The sequence below is a fragment of the Protopterus annectens genome, chromosome 4.part1 (genome assembly GCF_019279795.1).
Source record: "Protopterus annectens isolate FY-2018-M chromosome 4.part1, PAN1.0, whole genome shotgun sequence".
NCBI lineage: Eukaryota > Metazoa > Chordata > Ceratodontiformes > Protopteridae > Protopterus > Protopterus annectens.
The window spans coordinates 974,259,415-974,281,974 of record NC_056734.1 but is presented as its reverse complement, the minus strand read 5'-3'; the positions used below and the strand labels follow the sequence as shown (position 1 = coordinate 974,281,974).

Here is a 22,560-nt window from a genome sequence, read left to right as displayed (position 1 = left end):
GCATTTCAGGTTCTGTGCCTAAGAAACATATGCTTAAAATGGCAGAAGATTTGATTACTATGATTAGAGGTTCTATGCCCCCTCCTGATAAGAGGCCTAGGGTGGAACCGGAGTTTGATAGTTTTGAACAGTGTTCAGAGGCTTCTGAGTCTTCTGGAAGATTTGCAGGAGTATCCTCCTTATTCTGATTCTGATGTGGATGATTCCACTCCTACAGCTTCTCCTCCTGAGGATTTCTCATTTTCAGAGACTCTGCATTCCATGAGGGAGCACTTTAAATGGGAAGGCCAGGATTACTCTGATTCTAGGAAAAGGCTTAGGGAATTCTTGTTTTGCCCCAGCATAGGCCCTTAGCTATACCTCCTGTGTTGAATGTGGTGGAGGATGTTTTTCCAGAGGCTTCCCTGAACCCTGATTCCTTGCCCCCTGCTCCTGTTAAACCTGATAGGTACTATAGGGTCCCTGAAGCTCATAAGTATCTTTTTAAGAGTCCTAGGGCAGACCCGAAACTGTTTCTCAGGGACCTAAAGGTGTTAAGGCCTCTGTGGTTAAAACCCTGTTCCCACTGATAAAGAGGCAAGGGCTTTGGATAGATGGGAAAGAAAGTGTATACTTCTTCCACTTTAGCCATCAGGCCGTTGAATTGTCAGTTTCACATGCTCAAATATCAAAATTATCTCCTTTCACAACTGAAATCTAAGGTGGATGCTTTGGCGGAAGGTATTGAGTGTAAAGAGTTGCTGGATTTAGTTCATGTGTCTGAACAAGTGGGTAAGCATTCTTTGCAATGTGGTTTTGATGCTGTACAGGCCTCCGCGAGGGTGGCTGCCACTAGTTCTGTTCTTCGCAGGCATGCCTGGTTGAGGGATCAGAATTTAGCTGAGCATGTTAAGACAAGGATTTTGGATGCTCCTTTACAGTCTGATGTGTTGTTTGGTTGCCTGTGGAAGCAGTTTTAAAGAAAATGGAGGACAAAGCTAAGTCTATGCAAACTGTTAAAGATTTTTGCAGGTGCAGCCAAAGTTTAGTAGAAATTGGCCTACTAAGGGATGGACATATCCTGCTTATGATTCCCAGTCTAGGGGTAGGTCTAGACGTGGTAGGGGCAGAGCTCAAGGTTCTTTTAGGCCTAGAACAGGGAGTTCACCTGCTCAGACTTCTGGTGAGGGCAGGGGTCAGTCCTTTCAAACAGACCCAATGACCTGCCTTTTCAGCTGCCAGTAGCTTCTCGCCTGGCAGCTCCTTTGGGAGGAAGACTGTCTCTTTTCAAGGAAAATTGGGATTTAATTACTCAAGACAGATGGGTGTTGGATATCATTCACCACGGTTACAGGTTTTATTTCCATACATTGCCCCTTTCAAAGGCATGCCAGACGTTCCTCCTCCACAAAGAAAGAGGCTCACAAGCAAATTTCTCAGTTACTCCAAATAGGGGCCATTCAGCCAGTCCCTGTATCAGTAAGGGGCCTAGGATTTTATTCTCGCCTGTTCCTAGTACCAAAGAAGGGGAACACGTGGAGACCAATTTTGGATTTATCTATCCTCAACACTTATCTGGACATTCCCAAGTTCAAGATGTTGACGTTACAACAGCTTTTACCTCTGCTGGGCAAAGATCACTGGATGGTAACTTTAGATCTCAAGGAAGCTTACCTTCATGTGCCTATAAGACTGAGTTGCAGGAAGTATCTGCGTTTTGAGCTGGAAATTCTCATTATCAGTTCTCTGCATTGCCCTTTGGCTTATCTACTGCCCAGAGTATTCACAAAGGTTCTGGCTCCAGTGATAGCTTACTTCAGGCTAAAAGGAATTCAAATCTATCCTTACTTGGACGACTGCCTGATTCTGGCTCAAGAAAAGGAAGACCTTCTACAGCATCTGGAATATGTTATAGCAGTGCTAAGATGCCTAGGGTATTCTGTGAACGAAATAAAGTCCAGTCTAGTACCCTCTCAAGACATGTGCTTTCTGGGTGTGAGACTGAATACAGCAGCCCAGATGGCCTTTTAACCCCGGACAAACAAAAGAGTCTATCACTTTACTTCCATCAACTATCTCATCAGTCCGTGCTGACTGCAAGGACAGTCCTTCAAGCATTAGGGTTCATGGCATCTTGTATTCTGGTGCTTCCCAATGCCAAACTGCATATGAGGAAGCTACAATGGTATCTCAAAATGTATGGACACAGCACTGCCAGGATTTGGACACTGTCATTCAAATAATACCTTGCCTTCAAAAAGAATTTTGTGGTGGGCTCAGGAATGTCACCTAAACAAGGGACTCTCTGTGACCCGGCCAGAGGCGAGTCAGATTTTAACGACAGATGCCTCGGACATTGCTTGGGGAGCTCATCTGAATGGAAAGTGGATACAAGACAAGTGGCCTGCCAGACTACAGCATCTACATATCAACATGAAGGAGATGTTAGCAGTCCAGTTTGCATTAATGGCTTTCAAGGAGTTACTTCTTCCAGGGCAGGTGTTGATTCTAACAGACAACACAACTGTCATGTGGTACATCAAGGGGGAACACATTCTTATCTTCTATGCAGGCAAGCAATGATTTTATGGGAGACTGCGCTAAGCTTGCAATTAACTCTTCAGGCAAGGTTTCTGCCGGGAGCACAGAACTCCTTAGCAGATGTGTTAAGCAGACAAATCATGGATCCCCACAGTGGAAACTGGATCTTCATGTATTTCAGAAATTGACAGTGTCATGGGAACTCCAGACATAGATCTGTTCGCTTCTCCACTAAACCACCAGCTGCCAAAGTTTTGCACAAAGGGGTTTCATCACACAGCTTGGAAAGTGGATGCTCTGTCTTTCAGTTGGAAAAACCTTCATGTGTATGCCTTTCCACCTCTGCCTCTTCTTCCAAAGGTGCTATTAAAAGTCAGACAAGACAAGCCAAGGATGATTTTGATAGCTCCAGATTGGCCTCGCAACACTGGTACCCACTACTAAGGAGTCTGGTAAGGAAGCCTCCATGGCCTTTACCTTTGATTCCTCATCTGTTATCTCAGAAGGACGGTCATCTGCTCAATGTCAAGCTTCACTCTCTTCATCTAACAGCCTGGCATATTCTGTGTTGAAACACAGCAGGTCTCAACTTCCTCAACAAGTTTTAAATGTGATTATGGAAGCTAGAAGACCTAGTACAAGGAAAGTGTACGAGAAAAATGGAAGAGATTTTTATTTTGGAGTACAGCAAAGAATTTGGAGATTTCTGAGCCTAATTTGAGTGTGGCTCTTCAATATCTTACTGAGTTATTGGACAAAGGTTTGTCCTTCTCTTCCATTAAGATTCATGCTGCAGCAATTTCAGCTCACTATGATTGTGACCCACCATTGTTTTCGCATCCTTTGTTCAAGCAGTTTCTTAGAGGGGCAAAGAATATAAGAACCCCATGTAGAGCTCCTACTCCTGCTTGGGATCTCAATTTTGTGTTGGAAAAACTTACTCTACAACCTTTTGAGCCTGCGGCTACTGCTGAATTGAAATACTTGTCATGGAAGACTGCTTTTCTGTTGGCTATTACTTCTGCAAGAAGGGTGTCTGAGTTGCAGGCCCTTATGGCAGTAGAGCCCTTTTGATTTTCCATAAGGATAGGGTATCATTACGCACTAATCCTTCCTTTATGCCTAAGGTGGTTTCTAGTGTGGCTTTAAACCAAACTATTCATTTGCCTACTTTTATGCAGACCCCAAAATAAAGGGGAAAAGATTTTGCACACTTTAGATGTACACAGGCAATTGCGTTATTATTTAAGCAGGACTAAGGATTTTAGGCAGTCTCAGCAGTTGTTTGTTTCTTTTGCTTTGAGTTCAGGGCAAGCCTGTGTCAAAACAAACTATTTCTAGGTGGATTGGGTTTTGCATTGCATTTTGTTATTCCCATCATGGCAAGGAGATTCCAGCTGGGATTAGGCCTCATTCCACTAGGGCTACTGCCACTTCAACAGCATTTCTAAGGGGGGTGGCAACTAAGGATATTTTGGAGGCAGCTACTTGGAGTTCAGTGCATACTTTCTCCAAGCATTATCACCTTCCTATCTACTCTAAGTCTAGGGCTGGTTTTGCCACAGCTGTTTTGCAAGGCATGTTGTCAGCTCCTACTTCTTTCTGATTTGCCAGCCTCCCTTACCTCTGCTTTGGGATTCTACCCAATAGTAAGGACTGCAGCAATGTGGAACGAAGAACATAGTACAGTTTTGTACCTACCATAAATGTAGATGTTCGAGGATCCACATTGCTGCAGTCCAATCCTCCCTCCTTCCCCTCTCTGTTTAGGGGTGGTTGTGTAGGTGAGGTTATATGCTGATATTTTTGTATAAATTTTGTATATATTGTACATATTTTTGGTGCAGGTATTTTGGACCTTGTCTTTTTAGGGTCTTCTGACATCTGGGGCAAGAAAAGACTGAGGATATGGCGCCGGTCATGCGCGTGTGACTGGCGTCAGTCTAATGCGCCCTGACCAACGCCAGCCATATACTCTGGTATTCGGGCCGACTGGACAGCGGACTACCCAATAGTAAGGACTGCAGCAATGTGGATCCTCGAACATCTACATTTATGGTAGGTACAAAACTGTACTTTTCCTGACACACTGGCCCATTTTGGTAGGATGTCCAATGTCAGCAAGAACATGTCAGTAGCTGATGCACTTTCCTAGCTTAACTGATGGCAGTTTGTTAATGGCCCACACACTATTGCTAATACTCATCAAAGAAATGCAGCCATGGGTGGGTAGGGCAGACAGACCATTCATTGTTTTCTTGCCATTCTTTTGAGGCAGCAGTGCATGTCAACATATGGGATATGTGGGGAATGTTCCTTGACCATTCAGGCATTCTAGAACTCCTGCTCCAGGGTGTGATTACAGCAGTTTCATTTTTCTTATCTGTCCACCACTGGGATACCCAAGGTATGCTGTTGGCCTAAAATGGCCCCTTGGACTTCATTACACATTTATTCCATTTTTCTCTTATTTTGTTTTGTACAAAAATGTTTTTTCTCCTTCTCCTGCCTCACCTTCTAGAGACCTCCCCTCCCAATTGCACCCATGCAGGACACTTCTGAGTTGCACCCAATTGTTTACACCATGGCTTTTCCATTTACTGTAGTGGTCAGCTGTGCATCTTTCACTGTGTTTCAAATGATTTCTTCAAAGAAGTGCAACACTTGCGAGCCTTGAGGAATAGGTAGACACATTTTACTGTTTGGTGCATTGCTAAGAGAATTGGCCCATTTTATGTTCCTACTTTATTTGTTCTTGAATATTGTTTACAAATTTTGGACTTCCTTCAACAAAATACACTTAGCTGCAGTTTCAAATTCTTATGAGGTTGTTTACTCATCATTTTACACACAGTGAAATCTTGTAAAACCTTCCTATTGCTAAGATTTGCCCTTAAGATTCCCAATGCCACAGTGGAATAGTTTGAGTTGGAAAAGCTAACTTTGCAAGTACGCAGCTTGTGCAGACCCAGAATGTCTTTCTTGGAAGACGCTTCTGATATGTGTCACTTCTACCAGAATTTCCAAGCTACAGGCTTTGTCAGTTTTATCACCATCACTAGTATTTCACAGAGCCAGAGTCACTATCTCTACACTAATCCTTATTTCATGACAGATGTTTGGTATTCAGTCAAATTTTTAACCAATGTAATCATAAGCCTTTTTCCTCACGTTACTGCACTCATGGAGAGTGTCTTCTCCATTATATTTGACATGCACCACCAGTTATGGTTCTGATTTGAGAGGGCAAAGTGGATCCACAAGATACCAAACTTTTTTTCTTTTTGCTATAAGTAGAGGCTATGCACCACAGTATATTTGTATCAATAATCTACTTCTGGGTGTGGATAGTGTTAGATTTTCCCATGGTTGGTGCAGCTTTATCACAAATTGATGCCAGAGTGATCAAAGAAAGTCAGCCATGATCACCAAAAGTTGAAACATCTTTGTGACTGGCTTCTACTGTCAAGAAAGCCATCCCTTTAAGTACCTGAGAAATCACTGCTGACCAAAATACCAAGGATCAAGCTGAAGGAGTTACCTGTGGTGATGTTCTTCATGTTTCACTGTTGCAGTGCATTACATTTGGGTTATCTGCTTTGCAGTAGCCCTCAGTTGGCCTGATTAACAAAGTCTTGGGTCCTGCGTTGGTTGCTGTCCCTTCTTCCTTGGTCAGGTTGTCAGGGGTATAAAACATGCAGTCGAAGCCCATTCGGAGTCCAGTATGCTGCGAGATGCTTCAACTGTGGAACCTGCGGATGTCTCTACCTTGGATGGGTCTAGAGCCGCTGTGCAGGCACCGGCTTCTGAGGGTGTATTCAGGCTTACATCAGTCTTTCTTGCTGTGCAGTGCCCAAAGCAGAAGCAGTTCGCAAGTGCCAGTCGGCCAACTCCTGAAATTTTCGTAGTCTAGTTTCAGAACCAAAATCTTCAACTAAAGCTAAGTACCCCGTCGGGGAAACCTTTTCTTGCTCCTTACCGATGTCAGTAAAAGTTAATAATTGTGTTACTTGTGGAAAGAAAATATCTCATAAAGATTTTCATTCGTACTGTATTCCTTGTCTAGGCCCTGACTACAACGTGCCTTGCTGTCGGTTTTGTGCTTTATTTAAAAAGCGCACTATCCATCGTCTGTATATTTTTGCTTCTAAATATTTCGGTTCTTGGTTTAATTGTCCAGAAATGTCATCGGTTAGCCTTCCGACTACCGGGATTCCGAAAAAACGCAAAGATAAAGACAGAGACAGGCCGCTGAGGTCCAAAGCTGCCAACGACGCTTCTCCTAAGCCAGTTGCCAGTTCGCCGGTATTCAATGAGGCACTTTCGCAGCTCCTGATACCCACTACTTCTGACTAGCAGGCCTCTACTGAGACCCATTCGGAGTCCAGTATGCTGCGAGATGCTTCAACTGTGGAACCTGCGGATGTCTCTACCTTGGATGGGTCTAGAGCCGCTGTGCAGGCACCGGCTTCTGAGGGTGTATTCAGGCCTACAGACTTGCATATTAAACTGACGCCTCCTTCTTCATTTAGGCCAAAATCTCGAACCATGCCTACGAAACCGACGCCCAGACCACATGCTCAGGCCTCTATGCCTAAAAAACAAATGATAAGAATGGCTGAAGATCTTATAACTCTAATCAGGGGAAGCCAACCCCCCCCCCCCTCTAAGAGACCTAGGACTGAAGTTGTTTATGAATCTTTTGATCAGGATTCTGATTTTTCTGATTATCTGGATTTGCCCTTATCTACTTATGAGGATTATGATGCAGCGCACTCTATTCCCTCAGCTTCTCCTCCAGAGGATTTTTCTTTTGGTGAAACCTTACATACTCTAAGGGAGCATTTTCACTGGGAAAGCCAGGATTTTTCGGATTCTAAAAAGAGGCTTAGAGATTTCTTACTCCTGCCTCAGCATAGGCCTTTAGCTATACCTCCTGTACTAGACCTTGTTGATGCCTTTTCAGAATCTAGTTTGGCCCTGGATTCTTTGCCTCCTGCTCCCAGAAAACCTGACACATATTACAGAGTTCCTGATTCTCACAAGTTCCTTTTTAAAAATCCTATTGCGGATCCAGAGACTGTTTCACAGGGACCCAAGGGCATTAAGGCTTCTACTGCTAAAAACCCTACCCCCCCTGATAAAGACTCCAGGGCGCTGGATAGATGGAGTAAGAAAGTTTACACTTCTGCAACGTTGGCCATTAGGGCTTTAAACTGCCAGTTTCATATGTTAAAGTATAAACAACATGTTATTGGATTGCTTAAACAGAAAATGATGATAATGCCTGACTGTGCTGAAAATAAAGAATTACAAGATTTAATGCATTCTGCTGAACACATTGGAAAACATACTTTGCAATCTGGATTTGATTCATTAGAGGCCTCTTGCAGGGCTGCTGTTACTGGGTCTGTTCTGAGAAGGCATGCTTGGCTTAAGGAGCAATCTTTGCCTGATCATGTTAAAGCTAAATTGTTGGATGCTCCCTTATATCAGGAATGCCTGTTTGGCAACAAGGCCAAGGAAGGTCTTAAAAAGATGGAAGATGAAGCTGAATCTATGCAAACTGTTAAAAGATTTCTTACAAGGTCATCCTCCTAGATTTAGTAGGCACTGGCCCTCTAAAAACTGGTCCTTTCCAACCCCTTCCAGGTCTTGTCAAGCCAAACCCAGACACAGCAGAAACCCCAGGTTTCAGTTCCAAGGGACACACAAGACTAGGCAGTGGGGGGTTTCCGCACCCAAGCCTGGGAGAGCAGCAGGACTCCCCCGTATGGAAAACCGTCTCAATGACTTGCTTTTAAGACTTCCAAGCACTTCCCAACTGAATGCTCCTTTAGGCGGAAAGATTGGTCTGCAGGCCAAAAACTGGGAATTCATTACCCAGGACAAATGAGTTCTAAATATAGTGTCTCAAGGATACAGATTTCATTTTTACACATTACCAACACCAAGCGGGTGGCCAGATCTACCCCAAAATCAGAGGGCAGAGGCCCAAAATTAGGTACTCTCTCTCTTAAACATGGGGGCAATTCAGTTGGTACCAGAAGAGGAAAAGGGACAAGGTTTCTATTCAAGACTTTTCCTGGTACCCAGAAAAGGCAATTCATGGCGTCCTGTCCTGGACCTTTCCATTCTAAACACCTTTCTGGTGGTTCTAAAATTCAAAATGCTGACTCTTCACCAGCTGCTTCCTATGCTACGCAAGGATGCATGGTTGGCAACACTGGACTTAAAAGAAGCATACCTGCACATCCCTATCAGAGAGTCTTGCAGAAGATACCTATGCTTCAAAGCAGGCTACATGTACTGTCAGTTCTCTGCACTGCCCTTTGGCTTATCTACTGTGCTCAGGGTATTCACAAAATGCCTAGCTCCAGTCATTGCATTTTGCAGGCAAAGAAATATTCAAATATACCCATACCTGGACGATTGTCTAATTCAGGCAGAAAGCAAGGACATTCTTTTCAATCATCTGGCCTTTGTTCAGAGGGTACTGACTTGTCTGGGGATCACCATAAATGAAACAAAATCCCACTTGGTACCCTGTCAACAAATTATATTCCTGGGAGCAAGCTTGAATACAACTTCCCAGATGGCTTTCCTCACGCCAGATAAACGGATACATTTGACAACTTACTTCAGACAAGTGGCCACAAAAACTCAGCTATCTGCAAGGCAAATACTGCAAGCCTTGGGGTTCATGGCCTCATGCATTTTTCTAATTCAATATGCAAGGCTGCATATGAGGAAACTACAATGGTATCTCAAGAGCCTATGGTGTCAACATTCACAGGATTTGGAAGCAAGGATTCCTGTCATACCTTGCCTACACCTAGAGTTCCTTTGGTGGGCAGAGGCTTGCCACCAAAACAGGGGACTACCATTCACATTACCCCCTGCCAAACAAATCTTAACAACAGACGCATCAGACTATGCATGGGGGGGGGGTTCACCTGGCAGGGAAGTGCATTCAGGGCAAATGGAACCCAGATCAAATGCACCTGCACATAAATCAAAAGGAAATGTTAGCTGTACAGAATGCCCTGACAGCCTTCAAAGACCACATTCTCCCAGGACCAACTAATGGTAAAGATTGACAACACCACTGTCATGTGGTACATAAACGAGCAGGGAGGTACACATTCTTACCCCCTCTGCAGACTAGCCATGGCATTCTGGAACACAGCCTTGAGCTCCCAAGTGAATCTGCAAGCTCAATTCCTGCCAGGAAAACTAAATACAGTGGCAGACGGACTAAGCAGAAACTTCATGGACCCACACGAATGGAAACTGGAACCAAAGATTTTCAACATGTTGACAAGCAAATGGGAGAGTCCAGATATAGACATGTTTGCCTCCCCCCGGAACCATCAACTGGACAAATTTTGCACAGATTCCCCACAAGCAAGCTTGGAAAGTGGATGCTGTATCCTTCAGCTGGAAAAACCTATCAGTTTATGCCTTTCCTCCTCTGCCTCTGCTCACCAAGGTACTACTAAAGATCGAACAGGACAAGCCAAGAACAATATTAATTGCACCAGACTGGCCTCGCCAGCACTGGTACCCACTCTTGTGCAGTGTGTCATGCTTGGCTCCATGGCACATGCCTCAGACTATTTCCCTGTTGTCTCAGCAGAACATGATTCTGCACCCTCAGCTGCAAATCCTGAACCTAGCAGCCTGGCTCATTACCTAATTTCTCCTTTACCATCCTTCAGTAAATCAGTGATGGATATCATTTTAGAGGCAAGGAGGCCTAGAACTAGAAAATCTTATGCTGCAAAATGGAAAAGATTCTGTGCTTGGAACTAATCTCAAGGAATGAATGCAGCAGTGCCCAGTTTACCTCAGATTCTACAATACTCAACTGAGATGCTTCATAAGGGCTTGTCGTTTTCCTCCATCAAAATTCATGCCTCAGCCATTTTAGCTCATTATAGCACAGAGGCCTCCCCTCTTCTGTCACCCACTGCTTAAGCAGTTCCTCAGAGGGGCCAAAAATCTAAGGCCACCCAGCAGAGCTTCAACTCCAGCCTGGGATCTTAACTTTGTCTTGGAGAAACTCACTCTTCCTCCCTTCAAGCCAGCTGCTACTGCAGATTTAAAATTTCTTTCCTGGAAAACAGCTTTCCTTTTGGCAGTCATTTCTGCAAGAAGTCTGAATTACACACCCTTATGGCAGTGGAACCTTTCATCATCTTTCATGTGGACAGGGTGTCCCTCAGAACCAATCTCTCCTCCATAGGTTCATAGGTTAGTACTAAGATAACTGCCTTTGCGAGCCATTTTAAGCCTGGCCAATTATCCCTTGTGAGACTTGAACCCTGCACCTTGTGTTTGTAAGGCAAACACCGTAACCATAAGGCCACCCCCTCCCTTGCCCAAGGTGGTATCCAGTGTGGCTCTTAATCAGTCCATTCATTTGCCTACCTTTTTTTCCAAACCCACAGAACAAAGGGGAATGGATACTGCATTCTTTAGATGTGCACAGACAGCTTAGATTCTACTTGGACAGGACTAAACCTCAAAGGAAATCTGAACAACTACTGGTGGCATTTGCTGCAGGGACAGAGGGGAAAGCTATTTCAAAACAAACCATTTCAAAATGGATAGGCCACTGCATTCATTTCTGCTATAAGCACCATGGAAAACCTATCCCACAGGGCCTCAGACCCCATTCAATCAGGGCTGCATCTACCTCTACAGCCTTTCTCAGGGGAGTCCCTATTAGGGACATCTTAGATGCTGCTACCTGGAGTTCTGTACATACTTTCACCAAGCATTACCATTTGCCACTTTTCTCTAAATCCAGGGCTGGTTTTGCCACTGCAGTCTTGCAGGGCCTTATAACTGGTTCTAATCCCATTTAAATTCCTCCTCCCAACCTTAGCTTTCGGAATCTACCCAAATCTAATGACTGCATCAGTGAAACACTAAGAACATAGTGCAGTTGTGTACACCTACCATAAATGTAGATGTTCGAATGTATTCACTGTTGTAGTCCTGGTCACCCTCCCTCCAGCCCCCTTTTCTTCCTTTGGCTATACTTCTACTCTCACTTACTGTGCTCTAAAAGCTTTTTGGTGTATTTGCTTTTCTGCTGGAGGTATATCCTTGTATTTATGGATTTAATTGCTTCCCATTAGGGGAGCACCTGACATCTGGGGCAAGTATCACTGATGTAATGGCACCGGCTGCATGTTTTATACCCCTGACGACCTGACGTCATGGAAGAAGGGACAACAACCGACGCAGGACCCAAGACTTTGTTGCTCAGGCCAACTGAGGGCTACTGCAAAGCAGATAACCCAAATGTAATGACTGCAACAGTGAATACACTCGAACATCTACATTTATGGTAAGTGTACTCAACTGTACTTTACTGGTCAAGCTGTAGAGGTCAGTCATTCTGGAATTCATACTGGAAGCTTGTGAGACTGTATAGAATGAAATGAATAGGAAAGAAGTTGTCAGGATCACAAGTTTTGTCAGTAAGCAATTTTCAGCCTAGAGAGGATTCCCTCTTCTTAATGGGAAAATTAAGCTATTCTTTACCACTACTAGTATCAATGTACATGATAAAAGGTCAGCCAAAGAAGTCATTGTCACTTTGGCAGAAAGGACACAGGTACCTTAAAATGTACCCTGTGTAGAATAGAGTAGGTTCACTGTCATGGTAAATCAGCCTTAACCTCTCTGTGTTTAAGAAAGTTGCCTGTAAAGGAGATAATTTCCCTATATATTGAATTACGAAGAAAATGTTTTTTGTCTTAAGGGTTCATAATGCATATTGTTTAACTATGAAGAACTTTCACGCCATTGTTCAATTTGTCTCCCTCAGGATGGTAATTGTAATAAAACATTTAACAATTTTACTGGTGAAAACTGACTGGCCACTGAAATGTCTCCTAAAAGGAAACCTTGAAATATGCTAAAGCTAAAGAACCCATGAAAGAGTACCTTCTTTGTTAAAGAAATTCCAGGATTTATTGAACAAAAAGTCTGAACATTCTGATTGCCAGCCACCAGCTCATAAGTCAGATGATGTTCTGGATAAATTTGATAAATAAAAACCTTTGTCATATCCTGAAACTTCAATACTTAAATAGTCTGAAAAACCAGCTACATCCACATTCGTTCTAGTTTCCTTGCTCTTTAGAGAGGTTAGGTTATTTGAACAGGTGTGGGGAAAAGGATTTGTACTTATAGCACCTTAACATTAATAGTACATAATTACTCGACTCACTTGTTTCAAACTTGTTTTTGAAATGATGATGGAAATTATATTGTAACTGATTTCAAGGTAAAAGAACAGCTGAAGTTTAATGTTTTAAGTTTGTGTCTGATGCTGGAGATGCAGCAGCTATGACTAGAATTGTTTTAGGAGGGCATGCCTGGCCTACTTCTGAATATTTATTTGAAGATATTAAAACAACAGAAGGGAAGACTGAGGATTTTTACTAGTTTCATAGATGGCTCCGTATTGAAATATTTGAACTTGCAATGCAGAGTCCAGAATTGCCCAAAAAAAAAAAAAAAAAAATACTGGAAATTTCCTCTTCTGTAAACTTCATATAAGATTGTTTTCTAGTGGTGACATTTTTTTCTTAGTAACAATCCCTCAAAAAAGATCTATGCAGAAAACTTGTTCAAGACCTCTCTCTAGCAGACAGTGTAAATCCTAACATAAGAAGTCTCGTGCAGAATATGAGTAAGATTCTGATTTTCTGTTGTGGGTTTTCCTTTGTCGTAGCAGTACACCACAAGCATCATATTTATATTATTTTATTTTGTGCATGTGTAAATATATATATATATACGTGTGTGTACATACATATATATATATATATATATATATATATATATATATATATATATATATATATATATATATATATATATATATATATATGTGTGTGTGTGTATATATATATATATATATATATATATATATATATATGTATATATGTGTGTATGTGTGTGTGTGTGTGTATATATATATATATATATATATATATATATATATATATATATACATATATGTGTATATGTGTGTGTATATATATATATATATATATATATATATATATATATAAAATAAAAAACGAACGGCTAAAGACACAATTGACTTTATTACATAAAAATCCAACTGGTAAGCGCTTTCATTCCCTTCATGGAACTTCTTCAGATCAAGTTCCATGAAGGGAATAAAGCCCTTACCAGTTAGATTTTTATGTAATAAAGTCAATTATGTTTTTAGCCGTTTGTTTTTTATTTCTTTTTTTTTTTTTCTTATTTGGCCTTTCTACAGCAATTTTGTTTGTTTTGAAGTTTTGTGAGGTATTATGTATATATGAGTGTGTGTGTGTGTGTATATATATATATATATATATATATATATATATATAGATATATATATATATATATATATATATATATATAGCATATATGTAGACATACTCATAAAATATAGAATACGTGTGAGTGCACATGTATGTGTATTTGCATATAAATATATTTAAATGTGTGAAAAACAATGACACCAATTTCATTTTTTTTTGGTTGAAATAAAGGAATATTAAAAAAAATTAAACTATCCTGATCATAAACAGAGAAATGTTCTGTTTCTGCAGTCATTAAAACACACATCAGAACACCCTTAACACACTGTTAACACCTGATTTACATGAATAGTGGTGCTATAAGGTAAAGGATTTTTGGTAAGGTTATGTATTGTGTTAGGATTAGAGTTAGTAGCTGGATTAGTTTTTTTTCTGGTTAGTACACGTGAGCAAGGATGCACAAGGGGTACTTTGCCTCCTGTGCCACCTTACTCATGCTAACCACAACTCTCCATATTACCTTAATGAAAGTCCTTTTCCTAAGACTTACCACTAAGCAGGGACAGTAGGACATTCACTGTTCCCAAAACTTCATGCATGTAAAACATACCGTCTATCACTTTACCTAGCATTAACACTAACCCTAATGAGAAACACTTGTACATTTACATCCCTTAAGCAAAACCACAGACATATGCAAAACATTCAGCTGTCACCTTACCTAGCCCTAAATCTAAGTAGTATTAATGCTAAAGCTTTAAGTGTTTCTAAAAGCTACCACATTACATAAAAATCCCCCTTAATTAGATACAAAAACAGCCAGCACACCAGAAATGAAATTCAACAAATGGAAGAATTTGGGATTAACAGTAGTTGACTGTTGCTGATACCGGCATCCTGACTAAAACAATTTTTATCCTGCCATAGTATGAGTATGCCGAATGTGTTAATATTTGCATAAGTAACTTAGACAAGAGGCAGTCTGTATGGTACTTCACACTGTCAAATGAATACTAAGATAATACTGGAAAAAACTTTGCATGAGTACTTGGTGCTTAAAATGTACAGCTGTAGGGATATTTACAAGCTTTTTACCAATAAATATTTATCCTTGTACACCAGTGAGGGCAGTATGCTTTCAGGTTTTTGCTGGTTTAAGCTCATCTGGGACAGATTCTGCAAGTCTCTTTTTCAAGTATAGTAGATTACCTCTTATCCGGTCTCGCTGGGACTGGACCTTATGCTGGATAAACAAATTGTTGGTTAATCAGAAAAAGCATGCAAATAACATTTATATGTTATAAATCAGCTAGAAAAACAGGATTTATGTTGGTATACATTTTTCTTATGAATATGAAGTCTAAAACTCAAATGTCTGTCATTATTTGGGTCAGAGGAGATGGAAGTGTTGTTCTTCTCTGTTGCCTTTTGCAAGGGCTATGGAAGAAATTTGATAGCCAGTTAGAGAGAGGCCAGATAAAAGGGAGTCTAGAGTAGATGGTGTGATTTTTTTATTTTTTATTTTTTTTTTAACTCTTACTAGTAAGGAAATCCTTCTTGGAAAACATGGATTACTACATTAGTGTGTGTTTTGTATGTGGATAAGTGTGTATATATTTCTTTTCTTCTTTGTTATAGCTGGACCTTCTAACACTACACCAACTTCTACTGAGAAAAAGAAAAAACGCAGCAGATCTACCAGAGGCAAGAAAAAGAGTGTATTTGAACCATATATGTCTCTAGAGGAAGTACAGGATGGTTTGAAAAGTAAAACACTTATTCAGGTAAATGTGTATTTCAGTCTTGAGAATTGTTAGACATCTTTTTTTAGTGTTGTATTGAATTTTATTTCATTAGATGTAATTTTTTGTGATGATAGTAGTATTGAAGTAATCCAAAAAGCAGCTGCATGAATGTAAGGGAAAAAAATCAAGGGTTTTTGACAGCAGTTAGTGTTTTATTCCAAATATATGGAATGGATTATCATGGACATCATTAATAAGGACACTAGCAACCTCCAAACACTCAATGTCACATAGTTTGGCTTCGTCAAGGGGGAGGGCATGTCTATTAAATTTGGTCACCAAAGCCATGGGCGAGTGGAAGACAGTGCACACTGCCTACCTTGACCTGGCCAAAGCCTTTGACACTATTCCTCACTCGGGCATAATAGATAAACTTTTCTCAACTAGGCATCAATCCATATGTTATTAGATGGGTAGCAAACAGGCTCATTGATAAAACCCACCTAATCAAAATGGGGGAAGCCACCTCAAGCAGTAGACCCATAACATACGGTGTACCCCAGGGATTGTTCTTGGGGCCTCTGTTAATTGGGATATACTTCTCTGAGGTGCAGACCAAAACCAGTGGGCTGTGGCTGACCAAGTTTGCAGATTACTGCATGCTTGGCATGGTCATCCATTCCCCAAGTGATATGGACGTTCTCCAAGGGTCTCACCCAAACAAATGACTGATGCCAGAAACATGACCTCAAGCTGAATGCCAAAAAATGCATCATCATCCCCTTTGAGGAGAGTGACATCCCCACATATTAGCACATTAATAACAATGCCCTAAGCACGTAATCAGTTGTGAGGTATTTGGGCACCCAGGTTGATAGCAACCTGACTTTAGACCACCATGTTGCTTCCGTTGTACATGGCCTACCTCATACGTAAGGGCATCTCATCCAGAGACAAGGAGGTCATAACATCCCTGTATTCTTCCCTTGTAAGGCCAATTGAGTACAACGTCCCTTCAGAATGTACCTCCCAAACACATGCAGCAGCTGGAGAGACCACAGAGGTCTCTGACCAGAAGAATCCAGGGCTTCAAACATGTACCCTACCCAGATAGGCTAAAAGCCCTGTCCCTCTGCTCAGTTTCATACAGACTCCTCAGAGGTGACCTCTGTTTGGCATACAAAGCAATCTCAGACCCTGTCTTGGGACTGCTGCATAAGTCAAGCTCCACTCGATTAACCCACACATGCGACCTCAACCTGTCTGTGACATCAATAGGACTTGTTGGTGGGACAGATTTGTGTCCTGTGACTCTCCCATCTGTGGAATAGACTCCCACTCCACGTCAAGCAGAGTACCTCATGATCCCTTTTCAAGTGCATCCTGGATAACTGGATGGGAAACACAAATACACCCCAGGGATTCCACCTGTGTCCCTGGTGGGCAGGGGCTTTGGGTGCAGACTTGTCTAAACATGGGCTAAACTCTAGGCTAGGCTTATAAGGGCCTCAGGGCCAATAGCCTAGCAACTTCCTATGTACTGTAGGACTCTGCAATGAATGCCATGCTTCCAGATGATGTGATCAGTTGTCCCTAGTAATTACCTCCATTTAGAGAGTGGGCAAACTGTACATCAGCTCCTTGACTGCAGAATGAACGTTCTCTAGCAGGGTATTAATGTACAAGTAATGCATGCTGAAAACCCGTGGTGCTTGGACTGCTAAAAAACTAACGGCCGCCATTACTTTACACTTTTGCTGTTTAGCGAGTTTAAAAAAAAATAAACAGAAAGTAGCGTGTGTGTTTGTGTGTGTGCACGTAAGTATGTGTGTGTTTTTCTGTCTGCTTATGTAAGTGAATGCGTGTATGAAAGCAGAGAAGACTGTATGTGTGAGAGAGATTGTGAGAGAGAGCGATCTTGTGTGAGTGACTGCGTGTATGAAAGCAAAGGAGACTCTGTGTGTGTGTGTGAGAGAGATCGAGAGAGAATGAGCGAGGTCTTGTGTGAGAGAATGCGTGTATGAAAGCTGAAATGACTGCATGAGAGAGCGAGAGAGAATGGTCTCTCTGTAAAGCTGTTGTGCTTCACTTACTGATTTTTTTTATATATTTATGATGTAAAATGCTTCCTCCAACACCGTTAACATATACTACAGGAAGTTTGAAACATTAGGTGGAGGAACTATTTTACATCAAATATATATAAATATATATATATATATATATATATAAATATATATATATAAATATATATATATATATAAATATATATAAATATATAGATATATAGATATATATAGATATATATAAATATATATAGATATATATAAATATATATAGATATAGATATATAGATATATATATATATATATATATATATATAGATATATATATAGATATAGATATATAATAAGAGTATTTAAAAAACACAACAATTTTACAGAGACCCCATTCTTTAAGTGCACTAATGCCCTTTGGGGTGTGTGCTAATGTGTAATTAATGCCCTTCTAGGGGTGCAGAGTCCCTCCCTCTGTGACATCAGGCCTCATAACACCCCATGGGCAGATATTAATTGCACATTAATACACACCCTGTTTGGCATTATTGCTTGGGTGATCCCTACTCTCTACTAGTGATTTTACAGCAGAGTATTGGCTCATGAGTAAAGAGCACATGCCCTCTCTTCCTCCCAGAGTGAGGCAAACAGATTTAAGCCTCATTGTTAGTCTCCTGCAGGCCAACTCCAGCTGGTGCTCATGCCAGTATTCAGATTTGGGTTGCCAGGGTCATTGTTAGAACAGTATTCCTGTGCACTGACAGAGCTGAAGATAGCAGTAAGAGTGAAATGCTTAGAAAGTACAACAGAAGTCCAGGAGCTACAGCTAACAAGCCATGGCCAATAGAAAGACAGCTGCAGCACAACTTTGTAAAAGGTCCTGGGCCAAAAATGAAAACCATTAAAGTTTCATGGAGGCTGCACACAAGCAAGTAAAATGTCTATACAATGAGATATAGTTCTAAATACTGAAAATGTGACATAAACATAGAATACCAGACACCAAAGCCTTACCAGAAAACAGGAAAGTAAACAGAGGCTTACACACAGCTCGTAGCTCCTAATTCAGAAATGCCACAATGTCAGAGCAGTTGCATTAGCAACAAAGTTTCCAAGAGGCAAGTATCATTGAAATTTTCCAGCATCATTAGGCTGTGTGATCACTCCATGAAGTACTGTGGCTATGGAGCTGACCTGCCTAGCAGTCACAAACAATGAGCCAAAATCCTGAATGATGGAAAAAATTGTAATTGGGAGATATGAGCTTTCCAAAAGATCAATCGCAGTGCTAAACATTTTGGAAGTGCTGCAGCCATTAAACAGAATAAAACAGCAGTTTCAGTTCTGCTTAGCATCAGTTCCATGAGGTAAGCACTGTGGTTGGTGTTCCAAGAGATAAACACTCTGCTTGGTGAAAAACACTGTAGCCAGAGGACTTGAAAGTGGAAGCCAGAGGTAATGTAAGAGAAACGAAGCCCACCATAGCAGCCCCAAGTACAAGGCAGAAAGAGCCTTGAGACCATAGTTTGTGTCACCATAATCTTGGAACATTGAATGACTTCCCGGTACAGAGCAGTCATAAAAACGAAATATGTTCAGAACGCACAAGCCAAGGTAAAATGAAGGTTAAACTGTTTTACCTAGGCAGTCAGTTTTTCCACCAGCTTTGGTATAAGCTAGCTCTAAAACTGGTATTTTATGATGTTCTTTGTGTTTCACTGTTGCAGTCATCACACTTGGGTTATCCTGCCAGGGGTAGCCCTCAGTCGGCCCGAATACCAGAGGCTTAGTATTTCTGCGTCGATTGCTGTCGCTTCAGGACTGACATCAGGTCATCAGTGGTATAAAAACAGGCAGCCAATGCCATTACATCAGTTTTTCTTGCCGAGGAGCCCGAAGCAGAAGCAATTCGCATGAGTGCCGGTCAGCCTCTACCTCAGTTTTTGTTTCTGAAATTGAAGTTGGAAGTCTTCTAAAGCTAAGTACCCAGTTGGGGATCCTTTTTTCTTGCTCTAACCGTTGTCATAAAAAGTTAACAATTGTTTCGCCTGTGGAAAGCAAATACCACACCATCATTTCCATTCTTAGTGCGTCACCTGTTTAGGCCCAGACCACGGTGTACATCGCTGCTGGTTTTGTGCTTTGTTTAATGCCCAGACTATTTGTCGTCGGGCCCTTATTGTAGCTAAATACTTTCGTTCTTGATCTCCGTATTCCAAAATGACTTTGGTAAGCCATCCAACTACCGATCTTCTGAAAAAACGTAAGGATAAAGACCAGGACAGACCGCACAGGTCCAAACCTGCCGATGATGCTTCCATTAAGCTAGTCGCCAGTTTGCCAGTACTCAGTGAGGCATTTTCGCAGCCCCTGATGCCCACATGGATGGAGTCGCAGGCTGCTACTGAGACCCGTTCGGAGTCCGGTATGCTGCGAGACTCTTTTTTGATTAGGGAACCTGTGGATGTCTCTACCTTGGATGGGTCCAGAGCTGCTGTGCAGGCATCAGCTTCTGAGGAAGTTCTTCGCACTACCGATATTCATCACAAACCGACGACTACTTTCGCGTCTTCATTTCTTTCTAAAACTACCGAGTTTCTAAGGCCAAGACTACGAGCTATGCCTAAAAAACTCACTATCCTAACTCAAGAAGCGACTGCTTCCTTGCCACAGTCACAGATGCTTAAAATGGCGGAAGACCTTATCATGCTGATTAGGGGAAGCCAGCCTTCCCCTGCTAAAAGAAAGAGACTTGTCCCCAGCAGCTTTATCTGACCAAGAGTCCGACGACTCTTGAGATTTCTGATTATGAAGACATGCCCTTATCTGCCTATGAGGATTCAGATGCAGAGGAATCCATTCCTTTTGCCTCCCCTCCAGAGGATTTTTCTTTTGGTGAAACCCTACATACTTTGAGAGAGCATTTCCATTGGGAATGCCAAGATTATCCTCAGTCCAAAAAGAGACTCAGGGAATTTTTAGATTACCACAGCACAGACCCTTGGCTATCCCTCCTGTTCTGGATGTTGTGAATGATGTCTTTATGGAATCCAGTCTAACTCCTGATACTGTACCCCCTACTCCCAGGAAACCTAATGAGTCCCTGACTCTCACACATTTCTTTTCAAAAATCCTACAGCTGACCCAGAGGTAATTTCCCAGGGGCCTAAAGGTATAAAAGCAACTACAGCTTAGAATCCCACCCCTTCAGACAGTGATTCCTGAGCTTTAGACAGATGGGGTAAAAAAGTATACAACTCTGCAACTCTTGCCATTAGAGCATTCAATTGTCTGTTCCACATGCTGAAATACCAGCATCATACTATGGAACTTATTAAGCAAAAATTATCAACATTCCCTGACTGTGCAGTAAATATAGAATTACAGGAGCTTATGCATTCTGCAAGCCAAGTCAGCAAGCATACCCTGCAATGTGGGTTTGACGCCCTAGAAGCATCTTGCAGGGCAGCAGTCGCAGGTTCTGTACTTGGAAGGCATGCCTGGCTTAAGGAGCAGACCATGTCAAATCAAAATTATTGGATGCACCTCTGAACAAGGACAATCTGTTTGGCATCAAAGCAAAAAAAAGATGGAAGAAAAAGCTAAGTCAATGCAGACAGTAAAAGATTTTTTGCAAGTGCAGCCTCCAAGATTCAGTAGGCATTGCCCCTCAAAACATTGGTCTTTTCCAGGCCCTCAAGGCCACCTCAAACTAGACCTAGGGGAAACAGACCCCCCCCCCAGACTACAGTCTCAGGGTATGCAGAGATCTAAGTAATGGAGTACAACCATTTCTAAAACAGGGAGTGCTAAGCCATCCCCTTATTGAAAGAATTCACAATGACTTCTCAACTCCTCCCCTCACCTCTGCCCAATTGCTTGTTCCCCTAGGAGGAAAACTTGCCCACCATGCAAAAAACTGTACCTCTATCACCAACGATTGATGGATCCTCAACACAGTATCCCAGGGGTACAAATTTTATTTCCACACACTGCCACCCCCAAAAGGGTTCCCAGACCTTCCTCCAAACCAGTGGGCAGAGGCACAAAACCAAGTCCAGTCCCTGCTGTCCATAAGGGCAATTCAGCCTGTTCCTGCAGAACAGCTAGGCCAAGGTTTTTATTCCAGACTTTTCCTGGTACCCAGAAAAGAGGGCACCTGGAGCCCAATCTTAGATCTATCCATTCTAAACACCTTCCTGGTGGTACCAAAATTCTAAATGCTCACTCTAAAGTAGCTTCGACCTATGCTGTCCAAAGATGCCTAGTTAGCCACCCTAGATGTAAAGGAGGCCTATCTGCACATCCCAGTCAGGGACTCCTGCAGGAAATATCTACGTTTCAGGGCAGGATCTATGCATTATCAGTTCTCTGCACTTCCCTTTGGCTTATCCACTGCTCCCAGAGTTTTCACAAAATGCCTGCTCCAGCCACTGCCTATCGCAGACAGAGAAATATTCAGATTTACCCCCACTTGGACGATTGCCTAATTCAGGCAGACAGTCGGGAAAAGCTGTTGCAGCACCTGACATATGTAAAGGACCTTCTAACCTCCCTGGGGTACCTATCTACGAAAAGAAATCTAAACTAGTCCCCAGTCAAAAAATTGTATTCCTGGGAGCAAACATGGACACAGTATCCCATATGGCATTCCTTACTCCAGAAAAACAAGCCTATCTGAAAGGCTACTTTTCTCAAATAGCCACCAGAACCCAGTTATCCACAAGGAAAATCCTGCAAGCACTAGGGTTTATGGCCTCCTGCATTCTACTAATTCCATATGCCACACTGCATATGAGGGAACTTCAATGGTACTTAAAAAGTCTTTGGTGCCATCATTCTCAGGACCTGGAAACTGTCGTACATATGATACCTTGTCTAAGGATAGAGTTC

At 41.9% G+C, this 22,560-nt stretch overlaps 1 protein-coding gene across 2 annotated transcripts in view; it reads left to right on the top strand.

Annotated features, from left to right (window-relative positions):
• DIS3L2 (DIS3 like 3'-5' exoribonuclease 2) overlaps positions 1-22,560 on the top strand; it is a 4,570,298-nt gene that overhangs the window by 580,916 nt on the left and 3,966,822 nt on the right. For both annotated transcript variants that reach the window (XM_044070680.1, XM_044070679.1), the window contains one exon: positions 15,504-15,649. In XM_044070680.1, the coding sequence (XP_043926615.1) occupies positions 15,504-15,649 (146 nt within the window). The remainder of the gene's footprint in view (positions 1-15,503; positions 15,650-22,560) is intronic.